The 15,261-nt window shown below is 44.5% G+C and overlaps 1 protein-coding gene across 6 annotated transcripts in view; it reads left to right on the forward strand.

The window, feature by feature from the left end:
• adam19a (ADAM metallopeptidase domain 19a) overlaps positions 1–15,261 on the forward strand; it is a 59,153-nt gene that overhangs the window by 28,849 nt on the left and 15,043 nt on the right. For 5 of the 6 annotated variants that reach the window (XM_081694411.1, XM_081694409.1, XM_027003781.3 and 2 more), the window contains exons 4-6: positions 6,494–6,569; positions 9,605–9,681; positions 12,567–12,750. In XM_081694411.1, the coding sequence (XP_081550537.1) occupies positions 6,494–6,569; positions 9,605–9,681; positions 12,567–12,750 (337 nt within the window). Of the gene's footprint in view, positions 1–5,704; positions 5,902–6,493; positions 6,570–9,604; positions 9,682–12,566; positions 12,751–15,261 lie in introns of those variants that run through there. The other variant, XM_081694410.1, reaches the window with a different exon arrangement.

Genomic DNA, 15,261 nt, shown 5'->3' on the forward strand with positions numbered 1-15,261 from the left:
ATCAGCTGTGTTTGTAATATAAAGCTCAGAAAGTGACACTGTTTGAAAAGGCAGTTTCGGCTAGTGGGAGTCCTCCTGCCCTCCCGCACCTGGGCTGGCATGTGGAAGGTCTGCCCGTCTGCCTGCCTGTCCAAACTGTCGCCGGAGTGCTCAGAGGTGTCCCAGGCATGTCAGCCCAGCCCAGTTCCGTGCTCCGCTCCAATCTCACTGCACATCCACAGTCATGTACTTGGATGGGAGTCCACAGCGGGCGGCGACTCAAACCACCCCCGACCCTATGAACCCTAGCGGCCTGCATGCCTGATCTGGTGCCAAACCGAGGTGGTCCCCCGGGTAGTGGGCTCAGTGCCAGCAGGTAGGGCGGTTGTGTTTTCCTCACCGGGGAAGAACACACACGGTAGTTTTAGCATGAAGACTTACAGCGGGGCTAACAGTGTAGTCGTAGCGCTGAAGTATTTATAGTCCCTCCCCCACCCTGGCCCCAGTACCCTGCCACGTCTTGAACCGCAGCCCGAGCACGGCCGAGTGGGCAGCCGAGAGAGAAAGGGAAGGAGAGCAGGGACACGCTGGCTCGTCTTTTCCGCCTTTTTGCTTTTTTACTTAGTTACTTGTCTCGTTTCAGTGTCATTTCTCGCTCTCTCTCTCCTTAGCCTTTGGCTTTGGTATTGAGGAGGTAAGGGAAGTGATTGTCCACAGATGGAGCTGCTTAAAAGTGGAATGTTATGCCCTCAGTGGGTCACTGGGTCATTTCTCTACATACATTCAGCCTCTCTCTCGCTCTCGCGCTCTCTCTCCTTCTGTCTGTTTCTATCTCTTTCTTTCTCTCCCTGTTCTCTCTCTTTCACACACTAGCAGACTTGGCTCCATTTCACCTTGAAGCAGCTTGCAGCTGGTCTCACTATGTCCGCTGTGTTTAAAAACCTGGAAATGAGAGACATGTTTTGACACAAAGGAAAAGAGGACATTCACTGTTACAGGATGTCACTGTGTCAGTGTGTGGGTGTGTGTGTGTGTGTGTGTGTGTGTGTGTGTGTGTATGCTTCTTGCTGAGCTAACGTTCTTTTTTTCTCCGAATCAATTTATCATATTGTTCTAACTGGGAAGATGTAGGCCACCACAGTAGCTTATAGGTTTATTTCAGTACCAACACAGTGTGACATTCATACCTCTGTAGAGCTTCTCAAAACTGCAGATGCATTCAACACTTTCAAAGGTGACTGACAGCGGCAAACAGATATTAAAGCAGAAATTTTCTAAAACTGAGTATCATCAAGCCGCTTGCACTTTTTCAAATATATTTTTTTCAAGAGAGGTGGGGGGGGGGGGGGATAGTAAACATGTTTATTTATTTTTATTTATTCATATTCAGTGTTCATATTCAGAGAAGAAAATAAGAGAAAGCAAAAATTAAATACACAAGTGCATAAAAATAATACATTGTTACATAAATATATAAAAGTGTGAAGAACTTCCTGTATTACATTGTTGTAGGCAGATATCATCAAGGCAACATGCAGATTTATTTTCTGATAATAAGATGAGCAGTTTGTCTAATGTTGGGGTGTATTTTGTAAATTTCTTTAAGTCAATTTTGTGTATTTGTTCATATGTTTTATGCTATTTTGCAGATGTTGAACTATGCATGTGTATAAGCCTTAACACATTTAGCGTTTCTACATTAACATCAATAGAGGTGAACTTGGATATCCAGATGGTATCGTGTTAGTGCCTCAGCTAGAAACAGCACTAGAGCCTAATATCTGCTGCATCCGTTACCGATGTAGCCAACCACACCTTCGTCAGTAACTGAAATGGCAGTTGTGGTACACCAGCAGTAGGAGACTGGGTTACATTTCATTACTCCACCCTCACAGCTGTTTTTTGTCACAGACCTAGGAGAATTTCAAGTGTGGTTTCTCCTGCACTCTCTCAAGGTTCCGCCCATCTGCAGGTTTGATATTGTGCTTACAAATGAATCCCTGTTATATACGCATCCCTGCGCTAATACTAAAAGCAGGACGGAGATGGATTGTCCATTCCAGTGCATCACACTCCAGCCTCGGCCTTCCTGTTTACAGAGGGAGCCACATGGCTTTGTTAGCTGCTCCGAAAGAGGGAAAGAGAGGAGAGGGGAGGAGAGGAGAGGGTAGGAGAGGAGAGGGGAGGAGAGGAGAGGGGAGGAGAGGAGACTTTTATACCCCACACTGGAGAAACATGTTATGGGTCCTCTCTCATTGAACCTTCATTCATTGTAAAAGAAGTAAACTGTTTCAGAAGACAGTGGGTGAGTTATTTCCAAATATTGCTGGTTGCTAATGTGCACCTGTTATAATTCTGGTCGAGGAACCCACACCCATAATGGCACATACACACACACCCACACACACACCCACAACTGTCCTAGAATCTTCTGACTCTTCTGTGCAGCTGCACATAAACAAGAACATTAATCTACAAAGCCCACTGGACAGCTCTTACAGACCTCTAGAGTGGTTTAAAATAGCAAAGTATACACACACACACACACACACACACACACACACACACACACACACACACAGACAATAAGAATCTGTTTTTACTTGTTTTAATTTTCTGATTATCAAGGCAATCTCTCTCTCTCTCTCTCTCTCTCTCTCTCTCTCTCTCTCTCTCTCTCTCTCTCTCTCAACCCCCTGCCCTCAAGACAGTTTTGACTGACATCATTTCTCCTTTGAGCCCCTCTGTCTCATTCCCTCTTTCATGCTCTGCTCCTCTACTTAGCATACTCCTAACTGGACTGATCACCAAGATCATTAGCAGGAGAAGAAGATACATACATTCACACTCACACACACACACACACACACACACACATACACACACAGTCACACACACACACACACACATACACACACACACACACACACACACACATACACACACAGTCACACACACACACACACACACACACACACACACACACACACACACACACATACACACACAGTCACACACACACACACTACCCTGACACCCACCACCCCCTCGCTCACACCAGAATCCAGTTAAAGCTTTGTCACATGGTTCAGGCCTGCTCATTAAAAGGAATTACATCAGCTGAGCTGAGCTTAATTCTCGACCTGCCGCTACCTCCTGGCCAGTGCTTACGTCCTGAAATATTGAGCTGGGGGCTTGCTGAGGAATACTTTCACACCCATTAAAGCAGAAGCGCAAAGAGTAGCGCTGCTTGCCCTTTGGCTGGAATAGAACAGCGCTTCCTAACCTGTCCTCTACCGTCGGACCATAATAGCCGGCCAGCAGAGATAATCAAGATGTAGCCGGCGTATGTAGATATGATGAATGTTGAATACAAATGTGCTTTCAGTTTACCTTTGTCACGCAAAAGCGTTATTCCCTTACGACACTAAAAGAAGTCCAATTAGGCACGGAACAACGCGTTAAGTATGTGTAGCTGTGCTTTCCTCTATAGTTCCTTTGTTTACAAAAAGCATTTAATAGATACAGCAAAGTGTTGCCTACTGGGTCCTGCTAGGTGTTTTCTCCCACAAGAAATAATCGATTTATATGCACACTGTACATTAGATGCATATTTGAGCGTAAGCTTGTTCTTTTAGAGTTAGATTGGCATGCATAAAAAATATATCCATAAATAAATAAAATATATCCATAAAGTCTCCAGCACCTGGCAATGAAGCACGCATTAAATCTGATACACAACAGAGATTTAGAATTTCAACTACAGTAGGATTTATTTAGAAGAAACATAAAATGATTGATGACTTTGATAATTAGTCTGTGTCTGCTCGTGTCTTCTTATTACTTGTTACCTGGGAGTGAGGGTCACCAGTAAAACATACCATCACTGGGTCGGGAGGAGTGCTCCCTCGTGTGCTGTTCTGAGAACAGCGTGACTGCTTGTTTTTGATGCTTTAGCACAGGTTTAGAAGCAGGGCAACTGGTCCTGAACCACCACAGGCGAGCGCGAGCCCAGAGAAATGCAGTAATTGTGCTGGGCTGCTTGTCTCCGTTAACCGACTCCCGTCCGGCCGGGTGTCCTGTCTGTCTGGGTGTCCTGTCTGGCTGGGTTTGGAAAGCATGAGGCTGTTTACCCTGAAGCTTCTGGGAGCTCCTGCTCTAAGCCAGGGCTAATTGGGGAGCTGGTCAGAATCAGTGATTGTCTGGGCTTTTCCGAATGACTGAGAAGAGGTGAATTCTGGGTCCTTTGTTCTGGTGTTGGAGCGATGTGCTGGGGGCTAGCCAAATGGGCAGACCATTTTGTTTAACTATCGCCATAGCCAACCATTAAAGCAATATGCAAATGGTAGTTAATGCCAATATTTCATTAGGTACTGCATTAGATATGGTGTGATATGCACATTTGGGAGGCCAGTCAATGCTGGCTGCACCCAGCTTTGGCATTTGTATTAGTCTCCTTTGTTTATTGTTCTTTATGACCAGTGGATTAGCACCGTTGTCCGTCTTGGATGCTGGAGTGGCATGACTAGTGGAAATGTTTGAGAGGGGGTCACACAAATGGCCCCAGAAATGAGAAGTATATTATGAATTGGGCAGATAAATATACTCCCGTAATGAAAACAGTGTAAACAGCAGTGCTTTTGTTGTAAATGTCACAGACCTCAACTCTTCACAAAGTCACCCACGCTTGCACAGGCACACACACATACACACACTCACCTCTGAAATCACAGTGGTAGTCCGCGCTGGAACACCAGTTAGGCGTTGAACCATCGTTCCACATTTGTCGGATGCTAAAGGTCATGTTGTCTGGTGATTGCTACATTCATGTTGCAAGCATTCTTTCATTCACCGTCATCTCCCAGACATCTTCAGACTTTCAGATGTTTCGCGTCATATGATTGTGGCATTTTCATGTTTGAGTTTTGTCTGCTTAGAAAGCTTGACAATTTACAGCAGAATATTGGATTGAAACCTACTGTGGATTTAAACCTGCTGTGAATGAAAGAGCAGCCCATGGGTACAACATGTATCAGGAAATGCTATGCTCTCTCACTTTCTCTTTCTCTGTCTTCCTCCCTCCCCCTTTCTAACTCACATACACACACACACACACACACACACACACACACACACACACACACACACACACACACACACACACACAGACACACACACACACTCATATCGATAGGCTGGTTTGTAAACATTCAGTGTCTACTATTTGTCATTCAGTTATTGCCGAAAGCCTGCAATGTATAATTTATTTTCCATTAGGATCAGCACTAGCAGTTAATGACTAGTCCAGAGGGGCAGTGTGGCACACTGGTGCCACAGCCTCTACCAGCTGCACCCGGCCTGCCCACTGATTTGTGGCTTCGGCGGGGAGAGGGCGCCCTGCAGATGCAGCATGGCTGTGCTTGGCCAGAGAGGCCCATAATCCCTGGCTTGGCCATGTCCAGCCAGCAGAGTCGAAAGGCTCTGCAATTAGAACAGCTTGACCTGAAAGTATGAGATGGTAGATGGTGTGTGTTTATGTGTGTGTGTATGGCATTTGCTTGTGCGTATGGATCGTAATGGGTGTGTTCATTACCAATCCGTGTGTGTGTGTGTGTGTGTGTGTGTGTGTGTGTGTGTGTGTGTGTGTGTGTGTGTGTGTGCGAGAGAGAGAGTGAGAGAGAGAGAGTGGTGAAGGAAATAAATGGGGTGATTAGATTGCGGTGTCCAATCCTCCCTTTCCAGTGCTTCTCTCTCTAACCACTGCCTAGCCCTGACAGCTACAGCCTGAAGCTCGTGCTGAAGCCTGCCTGAGAATGTACTGAAGCTTATGCCGGGCTCCTCTGGGTACACTCCAGTTTCGTGAGAGCATGATGATGAGAAAGGATTCACCTGTAATGGGACGACTTGCAGAGGAGAGGAGAGGTGTGTCTGGGACCCGTTCCCTTTCTGAACAGGCAACTCTCTGCTTTGAAACCCACTCACAGCCTTGAAGAGGAAAATGAAGCATTTTGTAGTTCACTTTCCCAATTGAATATAGAATCCATGTTAGTCAAAAGGACGCATGTGCACAGAACTGGAATCGGTGTTAGTCAGAAGGGTGTACACGCACAGAACTTGAGTCAGTGCTGGTGAAGAGGACGCATCTACACAGAACTCTCTGAACTTGATGTCCATGGCTGTCCTCCTCCTGGTCTGATGGGTTTGGCTGAGGAATGAGGGAATAGCATGCAGCCAAAATATCTCATCACTCTAGCAAAGGGGCGTTGATCAAAATCACAGGGTTTGCCGAGGGTGCTGTTTAGATTAGTCCGCAGCTGTACTGCTTGTCTGCTGTGGAGGAAATATGTTCAACAAGATTGCAAGTGATAAATATGTCATTAAAGGAAATTAATGCTCTAATGTATGGGATGTTTTTCAGTGGAAATATTTTTATGAGCAAAAAATTAAACAGTTGTCTTTGTGTGTGTGTGTGTGTGTGTGTGTGTGTGTGTGTGTGTGTGTGTGTGTGTTTCAGGGAACTTCTGGGAAAAGAATTCTCTATGACTCACTATGAAGATGGCCGGCCTATAACCCTCACTAACAACCACACTGTAAGTAAGATGTATGGTCCACTTCATCTTCATCTTTCATTCATTCTCTCTCCCCCCTTCCTTTCTCTCTTCTCTTCTCCTGTTCTGTCTCACGTCTCCTCCCCTTCTCCCTCCCCAAAGGCATCATTCTCATAAGTTGGGCCACGTGATCACATGACCACGCGGTTCGAAAGATGTAGCCGACATTTGTTGTCCTCCTTTTGATTACTTTTTTAAATTCTTTTTGTTGTTTTTTTTTTTTTGCTGCTGAGTGCAGTTTTACCTGGGACGGTTTATTGCATACTCTTGCAGGAAGGTGCACAAAAAGTTCACCTGGGTTCCTGTCGCTCGCTGGTAAGGCGTGAACTGCCGGGTTCAATTAAGATGATAGCGGATGTTGCCGCTGTGCAGCGCGCAGCGCGCTCTGTGTGCATGCTGACTTCTTGCCCTTGAGAAGCTGTATGTGTGGAGTCTGCTTGTAGGAAGACAAAGTAGGTGTGCAGCCCCTGCGTACCACACGCACAACGGCAGCATTGCTGGATGAGGTGCTGGTTATGGCCTCTCTGCCGCCGCGCTTAATCTCCAATTTAATCCTAATCTTGTCAGCATGACTTTCTACCCAGAAAAAGATAAACTCAGAACGTAGATGAGAGAGATTAGACTTTGAGAGCCTGCACCTTGTTCCCCTTAAAATACTGTTCAAAATACTTTGCTCGTATAGTCTTGAAGTTTTATTTTAAATGTAGCCACAGGTCCAAAATTTACTGCTGGTGTTGCCACATTTTCATTTACCTGATACAGCAGGAGCATGCCATTTTCACTAACTTATTTGACACTAAATGACTCTACTAGCAATCTTATTAAAATGACTTTCTCGTACACTCATGCACTGGTATGCACCTACTCGGCTGCAGCAGTTGGATTTTATAGTGTTAATGAAAAAGTTGCCCTTCAGATGCAGTTCACATGGATGTAAATTGTGCATCAGGCAAATTACACTGTCATGACACAGAGCTTCATATTTTTAGAATTCAATTTCATATGTCAGGAGAAGTTATTAAAGCCTATTCAGGTCTCGTCTAATTTGCCGGCATAAAGCGAGTCAGGAATTACACGGTCTGCAGTTGTGAAAACGACAGCATGCATGTGGACACAGGAAATGTGAGGCCTTTGGCTTCATTATACTGAGTGTCTTCCTGTGTGTGGCACTCAGTCTCTTTGTTAGGAAACATCTGCTTCAGCTGTTGGAGGAAGCCAGTATGAAACTGCAGCTGCTAATTTCATTGATGCGTCTCTGTATGCCCGATATAAAGATTCGGACCCCCCTTATTTATTTATTTTTTTAAACGGAAAAAAATCGTTAACCTCTTATAATAGCAATTTTATGTTTTAGATCACGTCAGAGTTTAGTGGAGTGTCTTTAAATGAGAATGAAGATAAAGAAAGAGATTACCAACGCGGCAGCTGTGGGTTCCTCATAGCGTTTGTCCAGTGTTCAGCTGTTCGTCCAAACTCCAAACCTCCAGTCCAGTCACACTGTGCCCACTCTTTCGACGCCGCTCACTCTTAATGCACTACGCGGCACTGGCCCGCCCGCCACTGGCCCCACAGGGCACTCCCAGTGCTCAGATTCGCTCTCTTGGTTTGATTGGCAATTAGTTCATTTGACTCTAACTTGGCATGTAATTTGATTCCCATTCAGGTTGAATCTGGAGGGAATAATGTCAAAGATCCGTAGGATTAGCATTTAACTACACTGAAGAGATTTAAGAGATTCACCCCTTGGATTCACAACCACAGCCAAATATTGGCAGGTTTGCCGAGCATCTTTAGATAGGGAAACTGGATGTTTGATAAAATCCCTCTGAATGCAATCTTCTCTGCAATCTCACTGCACCTTCCAACACTCCCCATTCCAGGCTGATCAGGCCCTGTGACCTTGTGCTTATAAATGTCAGGCTCTTTACCAAAGCAGCCACACATGGACTTTCACAGCACTTTTCATGCATTGCTTCGAATACATGCAGATTCTTGTTCTTTTCATAAGCTACTCTAAGTCCAGCACCCAGGTTAAAATATTTTTGAAAATATGCACATATTCCTACTAGAGTGGTAGTTACATGGTCCTTCAGGCAGTAAAGAACTGAATCTTAGAAAGCATACAGCAGCAGAAACATTTATTGTGTTATAGAACTGTTTTTATTACGTTTCTTCAGTTTTCTCCTTTACCCACGTGTAGTTGATCATCTGAGATGTGTTTAGTGTATAAATTTTGCCTTGTGAGTTTTTCAGTGGAATTACGAGGCTAATTCGCATCTTGCACACTGCATGCCAAAAGCAAATATGTCACGGGTGACCGTACGTGAAGAGTTGTGTACATTTGGGTGCACATGCGGGGATGAGTAGGCAGTGCTGTTGGAGCTGGGGCCAGTCCGTCTGCTGCGGTGCTGACAGAATAGCCAATGAGATTCTCAGAAGCGTAGATTGTCAGCCAGTGTCTCCAGTGGCAGCTGATTTGTGCGTCCGCTGTGCATGGGCGTCCCGCCTTGTTTCCCCCTCTGTTCAAATAAATGAGCTAATTTCACGCTCTGATCATTTGAAGGAGCTCTTTAAATAGCCCAAGACTCACACCCATGCACAATTTGGATCTGATTCAGGAAAATTAAGTGGCGCAATTACTTTCCAAATGTTCGATGAAGGCTCAGGAGACTGAGTGTTATGAGAGTTTTCCCAAAAAGATGTCAAAGGTCTATAATAGCACTCTGTCCTGGTCCAACTAAGACATCAGTGGCATGGAAAAGAAAGGTAGAAAATCCTGTTTGATTTATAAATATCACCACAAGAGTCGCTATTGATTGGCCTGTTCCACTAGATTATTTTAGCTTCAAATGTCACTCCAGTTGAAAAGCCTCTCTTTTCTATTTCCTGAGCAACATTCCAGATTTAGACATGTCATATTGAATTGATTTCGAGGCCTGCTATCCTGATATTAAAGCCTGTATCATAAAACACTCTCATCCTCTCCCTGTCTCTCTCTTTTATTTCTCTTTGTGTAGGACCATTGTTTCTATCATGGGCGTGTTCGGGGCAATCCCTCATCCTGGACTGCATTGAGCACATGCTCTGGAGTGAGGTATATTCTCGATTCTGTATGTAATTTGATTCTCTTTGGGTCGACACAAAGCTATGACAAGTTTGCTTCATTTGGTCATGGGCGCACGACAAATCTGAGGTTGACCTGCTACACTAGCTGAGGTCATAGAAAATGCAAGAAAATGCAACTTGTGCATGCATTGTTGTGCATGCACGAATATGTTTGCCTGTGTATGTGTGTGTGCGTGTGTGTGTGTGTGTGTGTGTGTTTTGCACATGCAGGTCATAGGAAATGAAATTGAAAACATTTCTATGCAGACATATCTGACCATCTTGGTTAACAGTTTGGAGGAAATGGCATGAACTTAATGAACTTAAACCATGTGTCAGTTTTTACTCACAGTAACGGAGAACACAGTACGAGCCATCCTGCCTCACACTCTCACGGCGTTCCCTTCACCATTCAGGATTTTAGAACATGTTTGGTACTATATCAAAATGACAGCATTATTAAGTGCAGGCCCCAGGAGCCTGTTTCTAGAGATACTGGTGAGGCTTTTTCAATTAAACAAGACACACTCATTAATAATAGCCAGTGTTGAGACTGTTGGTAAAAACCAGTGGAATAATCCGGCTAGGTTTGGATTTGCTTTAGCTGCTTGCACTGCCGCTCTGTTCATTCTCATTGTAGCTCCAGTTTCTTTGAAGACACGCCACTGGAGTCGCTGAAGTTGAAAGTGGGCAGTGTGTATATAATGCTCTAAAGCATGGAAGGAGGAATTAGAAACATTGGCATTCATGAAACAGAACAGTGTTTCCAAACATAATAAGGATCATGCCAAGACAATTCAAAGCAAAACAAGCCTGGCTGGAATACCACAGTGACTGGAGTATGCGTCAAGCAATTTTCAGAATAATTTCTCCCATTTGAGGATTAGACAGCTGATTGGAAGCCATTATTCTAATAATAAGTTTTCGTCCTTAAAGGATAAACAAAATTTGTCTTCGGACAAGCAAGCACTATCATTTGCAGAATGTTAACAAGCATTGATTTTGCTTGTTGTTAAAACATTAAAACACTTCACCTACTTCAGTGTGATTGCGATAAACTGAGGTAAACTTGTTAGATCCATCTATCTTAGGATAAACTCGGGTAAACTTGAGTTGGACAACTGACCCCAGACCAGATGGCTGCATGGACCCAGGTTACTTGTGCCAAATTCCCATCCTTCCAACAACATGATACAGCAGGAAGCTGGATTCACTCATCCAGACAGCTCTCGTCCACCTTCTTTCTGCTCTCTCCAGTGACTACTGGAAACATGCTTTCTTGTTTTTCACTGTTTGCTTGCACGAGTTGTGCTGTTCTCCTACTTTGACCACTCCTTTGATCCACAAGCTGTTTTCATGCACTGATAGGTTTGTTTATTTGTTTTTTTGTTTTTTTTTGTTTGTTTGTTTGTTTGCTTTTAGCATTATTCTCTATAAGTCCTTGAAACAGACCTGTGTGAAAAGCCAAGGACCATTTAGACTGTGCTAGGACCTGCACAGCTAGTGCTAACTCATATGCCACATTCGGAGTCAGCATAGTCACTCGTTCTGGACACACTAGAGTTCATTTAAATGCTGACTGATCCTGGAAACACAGGTGTGCCTGATTTATCCCACGCAACTCTGCTGCTGCAGTCGGTGAAACTAAGTGAATACTGACGTATGACACTTCAGAAATCTAAACACTAACCTCTGACTTTGTTTTTACTGTAGAGGAATATCCAATTGATGCTCCTTGATGGGGGTTTTGAAATGACCTTTCATTGACTGTGTTTAGAAACCACACAGCCACCATTAGAGTAGCACCCACTTCACTTGTGAGCAATTACCAGTCACGACGGCGCCCATTAAAAGACTAAGTTATTAAAATTCCCCTTCACCGCGTTGCATGTTTGTTTGTGGGTATGTATGTCAATCTATCTGTGTGTGTGTGTGTGCGTGCATGAGAGATGTTGGGACAGAAAAAGCCACCATTAAACACTGAATTGAGTGTCATCAGCGATTACAGCAGCCATATCCACAATACACACTGTGTTACTTTTACTAGTGTTGCCTAACCTTCACCCTCTGATGGCTCCCAGAAAAGCAGCATACACAATGCCTCTCATCCTTTATGCCGTGCATTCAAACAGTCACGGCCAAGTATTAGGGATGTGCCGACCTGACACTGAAGAGATAACGCCAACTGCGAGCGACTGATGAGCACCTTCCATCTGCTCACTGTCGCCCCTTGTCGCCAGTCTGTATTTACACTCCAACGCACCAAACAGACTACGGTTGATGTATGACCTGTGCTTCTCCCCTACCAGTAGGGGCAGTAGTCTATGTTTACTCATTTCAAAAGGAAATGTCTGCTTCCTGAAAGTGCAGGGTTCTTTTAGCGAGCTTACTGAGTCTTGAGTGACTCCCTTCCTCTCCTTGAGCTTCTTCCTTCGTTATAATTGCATACAGTAACTTCAGGTTTAGGACAAATTTTCCACCTGTTTTCTAGATAGTCAGCACAACAAAACTACCTTCTGTGTAGCCAAATACAATGTCAGTGCACTGCCTGGGCAGAGCCGGACACAGTGCCACAGAATACATTTATGCAAAACCTTCAATCCTTTATGTCTATATTATCTCATTTCGTGACTGAGCAGCCAATCAAAATCCTCCCCCTCACGGTCAACTGCCAACAACATGCACAATCCCTCATATCAGCACCGACAAGGACCAACTAGAGCCAGCAGTGCGGAACGCATCAGACTGAAAATGGGCAGTGCCCAGGGTGTCGCCGGCACCCTATAATGGCTTGATGCCGTCTGGCAGCTGATGGCTGGGCCAGTGTGTCCCTAGCCTTTCACCACCCTTTGACCTCTAGCGATTCCTTCACAGGGGCTTGATCGTGCTGAACTCCAGCGACACGTTCTACCTGGAACCGGTTGGGGAGCGGGAGATTCTCCATCATGCCTTCTATCACACAGATGACCTGCCAGTCAACGGCGGCACGTGCGGACATGGCCACCAGGCTGGACACCAGAGCCTGTTCAGCGGACTCCTTAAACCTTTGCATCAAAGGGTATTTATGAAAAACACTCGTTCAGAAACCAGAGCTTTTTTTAAAAAAAGAAAAGAAAATTTGATTCTTAAAAATGCTCTTTGTACCACATTAAACTGCTGGGCCTGCCAGTGTGGCTTGGACACACATGTGCACACACAGCATTCTAGATGGATGTTTGCAGGAGATCTTTTGAAAAACCGCTATTCTGAAGCACAAGCAGACCTGTTCAATATTTTCCATCTGTGAATGTCTCTGGACCCATAAAAATGAGTCATTATCGTTGTCAAACTCCAGTCTCGTCTGTTGTGTTTCGTGGCTCCTCTCGTATGTGATGTAGTCGAAGAGACCATCCCACCTGTGCACGGCTGAGTGACAGTCTAATCAGGCTCTGCACGCTGCCAGGGTTGTGGTCTTATTGAACCGAAGCTACTTGTGTATGTGAACGGTTGTGTTTTGCTGGGTGGGAGAGGCGCTTGCTCTGAGATTCACCGTGTGCTGTTTTTAGCCACGGCTGGGCCGCGTCACAATAACCCCAGAAGGGACTTACACCGCAGGGCTAGAGCCCTAGGTCCCGCCTCACCTCTGATCAGGCACTGGGGTCGACGTAGAGCCTGCCGCAGGTTACTGATTGGTCGGGAGCGGGCCACCTCGGGTCTGGTCCACTTATCCTTTTTGCACCTGCTTTGACAGTAATACCATCTCCTTACAGGAGCACAAGCTCCTCATGTGTTTTTCTCCCTGAAATAAGCAGTGTAGGGTTGGCTATTAGCCAGTAAATAGGATGGGCCTGTTCCCCATGTTTTTGCCTGCTAAAATGGCTTTAATATGTCATATGCAATCTAGTCTGCTGGGTAAAGTCATTTAGGCTCTTTGGAGAAAAGCAAACATGACATTATGATGAAGACATTTTAAGTTAATGAACAGTGCTTTGGTCTGCTGTTTGTTTTGGCTCCCTGAAACCCCACGAAAGCAACAGATCATTACGCGACAAAAATATAGACGCCAGAAAGTTCTTCACAGTTGCTCTCATTGATGCTGATGAGAAAATCCAAACGATATTCAGTTGTGAATGATGAAACACCCCCAGGACCTTTACACATACAGCAGAGCCACTTACACGCGAGATTACCACTGACTGGATCATACTTGCAGCCAAAGCAACTTTCAGTTTAGATGCCCTGTTGTTTTGGGAACATTCTTCATGCACTTCAAGTGTGAATAAATGACTCATTTATGCAAATTGGACGAGTTAACGTCTTTCACTCGTCTTCAGAACGACGTGTTTTATAGCGCTAGCTCGAGCTTGCGCTGTTTTAAATGACTAGCCACAGCTGACTTAATGAGGCTTAGAGATGAGGGGACACTTTGCATTACGTGTCAGTGAAAACAGCCTCGCATAAATTGTGCTGTGGGACAGTGAGACAGAATCAGACCCCCAGATTAGAGCAGGGACAGAGACATTCGGGGCACATCGGTGCAGGTGGCTGTGCGAATGTTGATGCGGATACAGGGGCATGACAGAAGGGCATCAGTAGCACTCCCTGTGCTGCTGACTGCCTTTGTCTAGTGGATTTTATGCCAAGGCCATTTTGACTTCCATTTGTTTCTGACTCTTCTGTGCTCTTCATTCATACTGGTGCAAGCGAATATTTACATAGATTTTAAAAAAAATTGGGAAAGATTATTTTACTTTATGCAAACCTACTTCAGATGCACTGGCTTGTCGGTGGACGATACAAAGGGCAAACCTTTTTTTCTTTATATGGGCCAAGGTTTATTTGGTGATAATAGTGTCTCTGCGTGGAATGGCCTCAGAATCTGGTGGGCAATTTCTTGTGTGTGGTTTTTATCCATATGTTTAACTTAACTATTGTTTTGTGCACTCAGATTCAAAAATAGAATGGACTGCCAAGATTTTATATCTACATACATACTTTTAGTAAAGAATCCTGTAAGGCTTATTCATATAGTTGTCACCTTTTCTATGGGCTTGGTTGCCAGGTTGCACATTTGTAAACAGTAATGCTAAAGGTAGTTGTCATAGAAGTGGCAATAAGATAATGGCGTTTTGAATGGTTGCTGGTTTGAGCGTAGCTCTTTACTGCCAGGGTGGTGTTATCAATGGAGCAGCAGCTGGGCTTCAGCAGAGCGCTAGCGCGATCAGCAGCTGGCAGGCATGGCAATTTTCCAACGAAATGTTTGGACCACTTAATAAATACTTGCTTTTCACTCTTATTATTCAGTATAATTGAAAAAATGGATTTCTACTTGAGAAGAGTTTTGAAGGACCACTTAAAATCTTTTTTTTTATATATATATATATATATATATATATATATATATATATATATATATATATATCCCATTCCAGATTGTCTTATTTAATTCAAGTAGCAGCTTTTGTGGTGCCTTTTTTTTTTTTTTTCCAGCACCGCCTACATCATGCGCTACCGTATTCATATCTGCTTTTTAAAGGGCTCCACGGTCGCCACACGGCGAGAACTGTGGGTCTATGCCAGTGAACTGTGC

The sequence above is a fragment of the Electrophorus electricus genome, chromosome 13, assembly GCF_041902795.1.
Source record: "Electrophorus electricus isolate QZ-2024a chromosome 13, ASM4190279v1, whole genome shotgun sequence".
NCBI classification, from domain to species: domain Eukaryota; kingdom Metazoa; phylum Chordata; class Actinopteri; order Gymnotiformes; family Gymnotidae; genus Electrophorus; species Electrophorus electricus.